Genomic DNA, 7602 nt, shown 5'->3' with positions numbered 1-7602 from the left:
TGACGAATCGTTCTCTGGACTGACGAATCGTTCTCTGGACTGACGAATCGTTCTCTGGACTGACGAATCGTTCTCTGGACTGACGAATCGTTCTCTGGACTGACGAATCGTTCTCTGGAGTGATGAATCGTGAGAGTCTGCTGTGGATGAACTTGACTGATCTCAACCTGATAGAACACCTTTGGGATGAATTAGAGCGGAGACTGAGAGCCAGGCCTTCTGTCCAACATATCAGTATGTGACCTCACAAATGTGTTTCTGGAAAAATGGTCAAAAATCCCCAAAAATAAACTCCTAAACCTTGTGGACAGCCTTCAGAAGAGTTGAAGCTGTTCTAGCTGCAAAGGTTAGACCAACATCATACTGAACCTTATGGATTAGGAATGGGAGGTCACTTAAGCTTATATGTGAGTCAAGGCAGGTGAGCCAATACTTTTGGCAATATAGTGTATGTGGCTTTAAAACAGAGACTGAATACATATATGTGCAGCACTTTTCAGTTTTATGTTTGAAACTGTTTCTAAAGTGACTTTTTCCCTGTTTCGCTTCATCTGGAGGAGTTTTTTTGTAGAAATATTGCAATCCAAATCAAGTCTAGTTTGTAATCAGTATAGAAAGATTACCAGGAAGAATGGATAACTCTGCTGTCCAACAAAGGCCAGACAAACTGTCTTTGTTTGATTTGTTGTATTGTTTCATGTTTTAGGAGAGCGAGGAGCCAGTGGTGGACTGTAAAGTGGTGGATAGTGACATCTCTCCGAGCCGCACCGGCCACAGCTCTGTGACCTCTGGTGACCTGGGCGACATCAGCTCTCTGTCATCCAGAGCCTCTAGCCTTCAGCGCAGTTCCAGTGGAACAAGCAGCAGCACCGGCCTCACCAGGCCGGGCTTCATTATGCCCTCCAGCAGAGGGGCCAAATCCAGCAGGTACCGCCTCGACTTAAATCTGAGCATTYCTCTCCTATCTGTCCGTTTGTGTTAGCTGCATGCAGAGCCTTCACTCTTTCTTCTGATCTTCTGACACGTGGTTTCTCAGTGATTCACTGATCCTCACCTGCTTCAGGTTCATGTTGTCTCAGGCATCAGTCTGGGGTTGCTCGTATTTTGAAAAGCCCCCTCAGATCAGTGCCTGTACAACCTGACCGGCTCCATACATCCCCTCTGTGTGTCTGCAGTCCCAGGAGGGGAGGTGGGCATCAACAGAGGGGTCACAGGGGTCAAAGGGCAGGGTCAGTGGTCACAATGGGCAGAGGCAGCAGCACCTCCGGGTCCCGGGCCTTCATCCCGCTGGCCCCCAGAGGAAGGGCTAGAAGGGGTCGGCCCCCATCCCGCTCGTCCCTGTCCAGGTGAGTTCCCCCTGAGGCTCCACCCAGGAGACAGCGTGCTGCCAGWTTTTCTAACTATAAATAACCTTTCACTTTTCCTCTTCTTACTAATTCTGCTGCACCGAATGATCAGTTTGAGTCGTTTGCTTCATAAATCCCCCCAAAAGACTTTATTTTCAACAAAAAGCAGACAGATTTACATTTAAAAAATCTAACAATTTTAGCAATTATTTCATGTTACTTTTGCCGATACGAAAAATGCAGGAACAAAGCGAGGAATGTTTTTTTTTTTGTTTTGTTAAATATGAGTTGGTTTGTACGTAATGCTAACTAATGTAATGAGTACTGTTTTAAATATGATGTGAAAAAAATTAGCAGTCAAACCAACATGATTAAAGCCAGACAACCTTGAGGTTTTATCAATAAAAACTCTACAGACAGCAGAACGTTTAGAACAGGGGGTTCTTAACCTTTTTGACCTCGGGGCCCAATTTGTTGAACATAAAGTGGCACAAGGCCCAGTCAGACATTACCAAAGTACGGATCAAAATGATAATTATTCTAAGTCTTGCTTTAATGTGTATTGTATTTGCATTATACCTAAATTAAATACACTTACAGTTTAAAAGTAAAACTCCTGTCGAATAATCACAAGACATGATTATGACAAACATTATTTATATTGTAACCTGCCCATAACAATTATTTAAACAAATACAACAGTCAGTCAACAGACCGCTCAGGCTTATCAACACAAAAATACATATTTTTTTTAACATAAACAATAAAAAATAGACATTTCAGTAAATAAAATTGTGGTCATAAAATAAATACATTCAAAGTGTTCAATTAATGTTTCCAAAAAAAAGGAAAACTACATTTGATAAAGTACAAATGAAAATATAGCCTTTTTAAACTTTTGCATGGTAGAAACAGAAGCTGCTCTTCATATCACTGACAAACAATAACAGTAACAACAGCTTCTTGAAAAGCTTAAAGTTTCTGTAAAATACATTTAAAATGTTTAAAAAATAAACTACAAAAATTAATTTGATAAAGTGCAAATTAAAATATAGCTTTATCTGCAAATGTTTCATAATTTTTTGAACTTTTAAAGTATTTATGGTAGAACTAGAAGCTGCACTTCATATTAGTGACAAACTTTGGCTTTTTTGATGGGTTACCTTCATTTTTGCTTCTACTTTTCATTTAAAATAGGTTTCCATTCTCTGTGGGTTTCTAAGGTTCTTCTTCTACTTATTAAAAAAGTTGTTAAACATCTGAGTGGCGCACTACCGCTACTAGTGGTGAGAATTTGTATTGCACCTTATTCAAAATCAATGTGGTCTTGCATCCCAAAGTAAAAAACTGTTGTTGTTTTGAGGCCCTCAAGGTGGCGCTGCGGCCCACGGGTTAAGAATCTGATTTAGAGGAAATGAGGCTGATATTAAAGTGGCAGCTGGACTGCGTAAAGTCTGCTGTTTGAGAGGACTCTGCTTTTCTTTTAAAGGGGTGGTGGTGTCGGCTCGCTCCAGAGACTTAGCAGCCAGATGCACTCCTTCTCGGAGGACGAGCCCTGCACCCAAATGTTGCCCCCACGTCTCTCTGCCAGCCCCACAGACCCACTCAGCCGTTCGGACTCCCTCAGGTCGTCGCCGGAGGAGGGGACCTCGGCGGGCAGCAGCTTTGTTGGCCTGCGAGTGGTCGCTAAGTGGTCGTCCAATGGCTTCTTCTACTCGGGCCGCATCATGAAGGACGCTGGCGAYGGGAGGTTCCGCCTTCGGTTCGATGACGGCTACGARTGCGAGGTAGCGGGCAAGGATATCCTGCTGTGTGACCCCATCCCTCTGGAGACGGAGGTCACGGCTCTGCTGGAAGACGAGTACTACAGTATAGGTGAGGACAAGGAGGAAATGTAGGATGTTTATGGCTTTGTGTTTAGTTTACAGACTATTRTTATTGAATCCRCTATAGTTTCCATGCTAGTGTCACTAGCTGGGGCTGAGAGTTTTGTATTATGAGACGTACATGTTTAAACACTTCAGTCTTAACTGGTACATCCAACATGATGACATTTCACATCCTCACAACCCTTCAGTGGGTCAGAGGATTAGATTTATTTGCTGAAAAGGGTGAGTACACAAACAGCACTGTGCTATCTGCCACTGTAACTGTTCTACTCAAACAAGAACAAAAACCATTGATGGCCTGATGTCCATAGTGCACACACTCAATTTCACACCAAACCATCGTTTCCATAAACCTCTCTGACCTGGGTTCAGAAAGCTTTGGTTTCAGAGAAAGGGTTATCTTGTACACGAATGGCTGAGCTGCATCAGAAAYATTAAAGTTTCACACAAAAGTGACATCAGACTTGTGATTCTCATTTACAAAGATCCAGAATCGATTTAAAATGTCCCAAAATCAATAAAAAATGACATAAATAAAGCAAATCCAGTGTCTGTCAGCCTCCATTAAGTGACTAYGTGAGTCGTCTTGATGTCACCACAGCTGCTTCTGGAACGTATGCATGAGCAGAGAATACCAAAACAAAACCTGAGGAAAGAGATTCAACTGGCCTCGTCTTCACTGAATGCAAAGATTAGGGCTTMTTTAGGGTTTTACTAGTGCTGGGTGTAGATTAAAGCTTTTAATGGCGATTTATCTCCAGATGTTTTTGTGATCAATCGCAAATAATTGTTTAGAAAYGATCACTACTATGGTGGAATGTGTAGGTTTGTATGTTGCAATACGCTTCACATGTCACACATGTTTTCTTTTTGTTTTTCTTATTATTTTTATGGACTAGTTTATTTTAGGTRTTTTTTGCTRACAACTGTGACCTTAGTATCCATCTTTTATTCCTCATGTAGTACTCATTTGGAATGAAAAAAACAAAATATCATTGAATTCTTGATTWAACTGCACAAAATGTAACTGACTCAAAGATGTTTGGAGCAAAAGTCTTAAACCACTCCTATTTCGTATTCTGGTCAAAGTCTGATTTAAAATCCCATTGTAGGTGTGGTGAAAGGCCATAAAACAGAAGGTCAGGATCTGTTCTACAGCGTGGAGAAGGATGGCCAGAGGCAGTGGTACAACAGGACAGCAGTCATCCTGTCTCTGGAGCAGGGAAACAAGCTGAGGGAGCAGCACAGCCTTGGACCCTACGAGCCCACCACTCCATTGACCAAAGCTTCTGACATCAGTCTGGGTAAGAATGACTTGATTCACTGCTGACAACTTCCCAGTAAGAAAAGTAGCTCTTGACTCTCATAAAAAAAAGCTTCCTGCTTTGTAAACCAGGGTGGGAGCAGTGGTCTGCAGGGGTCTCAGTGAGTCGGACCACTTGTCAGAGCTTTGGAAGGCTGGAGGCTCTTCAGGTTCTCATGAGGTTGCTGGATTGTGTTAAAATAAACGAGTTACCTGCTGTTTTTTTTTTCTGTAGATAACTTGGTGGAGGGGAAGCGAAGGCGCAGAGGAACCCCCGGGGGTCAGAACACACGGAGCCGCAGCCCTCGGACCCCCGGCACCTCCAGCAAAAGGAAGCTGATGTCCGAGGAGAACCGGACTCCGTCCAAGAGAGGACGCAGAGGAGGCGGAGCCAGAGCTGGTACGGGGATCCGCCCACCAGGACCATGACTGTCTTTGATTGGGGGAGGGGGGGGTGGGTGTTTTACTATCAGAAAAACCTTAAAACAGTTTTTAACATGAATTAAGTGACCGGGGGATTTTAATGTTTTTATCTTTTTTAAGAAAGATTTGATGAAAAATGRGTTTTAATGTTTTTCTATCATGCAGTTGTACTTTTTAATGAAGCATATTTAACAGTTGTTCTGCAGTGTTTGTTTCAGTTGTGTGGTTTCATGTTTGTTGAGTGTAACTGAGACATTTTGACATCCTTGTTGTGCGCGTCCATCCATCCTCCTGTTGGACGCCTGCTCCTGAGGCTGACCTGGTAATCAGCAACATGCTGCAAATGGTGGGGGTGTTGGTCCACTGGTGGAGGGGAAATYGGTGTTTCATGGGTGGAAAAACTTTTCTCTTTATTTACATTTAATAAATATCAGTTTGTTTAAATAGAARAAGTCACAAACAGCACCTGCTTACACTGATGTATTTGTGAGAACCAATCAGGATGTTTAGTTGATAAAAAAATACAATTGAGCAGAAGCAGTCTTTACTGTGCAGAAGTTTTAATCCAGCCTTTATTTCTTTATATTATGAGTCTGATTTCTGTTTAATCTTTTAATGTGGTCTTTAGGAATATTTTCAGTTCTTCTAAAAGTCTTGTTTTGTTTTTATCAGGACAATTATTAGCCTTTTTTCCCCACTCATTTTAGTTCTCAGTTTGAACTTGATAAGGATTTTTATTTTGTTTGATTTTGTTTAATCCACCTAAATCTGATTGATATGCTCCAAAACTCGAGGAGAACCCAGAAACAGATTTACCATAAAAAACTCCAATCATTTGTTGAGTCAGTGTCCCCCTGCAGAGCCTGCGTTCACCCAGCCTTCCAGAACCGTGAGGACCGGGTCGATGGCTGCTGAAATGAGACAGTTCAGCTTTTAGSAAACGTCTCTGTCGCCTAGCAGCTGAGCAACACGTGCTGTGACAAATGGAGAATTTTACAGACAAAATTACCAGAATTAATTSACTTCCTCTGATCCATGGTCAACTCGTTGAGACGAGAAGTTTCAGACATCTCTTACCAACACTGCAGTGTTTCACGGAGTAGATTCATAATCCTTCCTGCAGGTTTTGGGTCCACTCCTGACCTGCCCAGAAAATCTGTAGAGGGCAGCGGCCAGGAATCCTAACCTGATCACCAAACAAGTCTTTTGATTTAGAGGAGCATTGGACACGTGTCCAAATCAAAAGTGAAAAACTGAAATTTTTTATTTTTATTTTTAGAAAGTTTGTGAAAAGATCAGTAAAGACYACTTCAAAAAAGTTCTGCCAGCTTAAAGTGCCTGTGACATCAATTTTTTTGTGATAAACATGAATGCATTTTTGGAAAGARAACATTGATAAAATATTGCAAAACAAATTTCACGCTGCTGAGATGAACAGTTGTTGAGATATTTGCATGTGAAGAAACAGGAAGTGATGTCAAAGGGAATGTCAGCATGTGAACAGAGCGTTGCTACAACAGCCAACAAACAGACTGTGGAGAAGAATCTGATGTTTCTTTAGATTATTTTGAGTTTCTATCAAAGAGAGATGAAGAGTTAAAGTTTAAATAAAATTGTTTTAATAAACAAAGACCAGAGATTTTATTTTAWTGAGTTCTCCTTTGATGTCACTTCCTGTTTCACTTTGGCTGAGCCAAATCCAAAAGAAAATAGGCCAGTTATGTGACAAAATGTGTTAAATCATGAGTATTTTGCCAATTTTTTAAGAATAAAGATGCTTTCTTGACTTCTTGTGTTTGAAGGACAGGCATGTCACAGGCTCTTTAAAGCTCAGATATAAAGAAATAAAGACGGACTCAGGCTTCATCTCAGTTCTGTTTGTATTCAGGTTTGTTGTGTCGGTCAGTTCTAAACTTTATCGTCTCTAAATGTCTCTGTCTTCAGCTCAGCGGGTCAGCATGTGCAACACCTCCGGCAGCGGCACAGATCAGCCGTGTCCATCAGACGACGTGGCCGAGACCCACGGGCCGCTGCCTCAGAACACGTCTCTGTTCATGGGCTTCGCCTTCATGCTGACCGCCTCGTCTGAGAGCGACCGGATAACCAACAGGGTCTGCAGTGAAGAAGAGGAGGGTGAGGCAGATACCTGCTATTCAGATAAACTAAGTTTAATGTTCAGCAGAGCTGCAAACATCACAGAAGATACAAAGCTCTTTAAGAACCATCATGAAAGACTCTAGAAAATGTTGAAGTTTGTACTGAAATGATGTGAAACAATGTCTGACATAATGAAGGAAGTGAACTAATAGAACACCTAAAGCTTGGGTTATAATTCAATACGACGTCAGACAGCAGGTYGGTGATTGCGTCATTTCAGACGTCTTTTTCCTGACCAAGTATAAACAGGCTGAAGATGCAGCGGAGCAGAAATGATCACAATTCCTCCCTCTGCTCATACAAGTATATAAACAATAGTGATGGCTGGATATTGATTATTTTCTCTCACACTGTGTTGTGTTGGGTGAAGAGTTAATTTTTTTTTTGTTAACGGTGGTGATGGTTAAAGTGTAACTTACCCCCCGTGAAAAGATAACTCCGCCCCAAGGCGAAATTTGAAAAATGCATCAAAGTGGGTAGGGGA

General features: G+C 41.7%; 1 protein-coding gene across 1 annotated transcript in view; it reads left to right on the top strand.

Annotated features, from left to right (window-relative positions):
- tp53bp1 (tumor protein p53 binding protein, 1) overlaps window positions 1–7602 on the top strand; it is a 31278-nt gene that overhangs the window by 19993 nt on the left and 3683 nt on the right. Inside the window, exons 20-25 of the mRNA XM_014021399.1 lie at window positions 707–927; window positions 1176–1346; window positions 2836–3221; window positions 4348–4539; window positions 4774–4938; window positions 6906–7094. Of these exons, the coding sequence (XP_013876853.1) occupies window positions 707–927; window positions 1176–1346; window positions 2836–3221; window positions 4348–4539; window positions 4774–4938; window positions 6906–7094 (1324 nt within the window). The remainder of the gene's footprint in view (window positions 1–706; window positions 928–1175; window positions 1347–2835; window positions 3222–4347; window positions 4540–4773; window positions 4939–6905; window positions 7095–7602) is intronic.

The sequence above is a fragment of the Austrofundulus limnaeus genome, unplaced genomic scaffold (genome assembly GCF_001266775.1).
Source record: "Austrofundulus limnaeus strain Quisiro unplaced genomic scaffold, Austrofundulus_limnaeus-1.0 Scaffold292, whole genome shotgun sequence".
Classification (NCBI taxonomy): Eukaryota; Metazoa; Chordata; class Actinopteri; order Cyprinodontiformes; family Rivulidae; genus Austrofundulus; species Austrofundulus limnaeus.
Note: the sequence above shows the minus strand (reverse complement) of the source record. Positions and strands in the feature narration are given on the sequence as shown.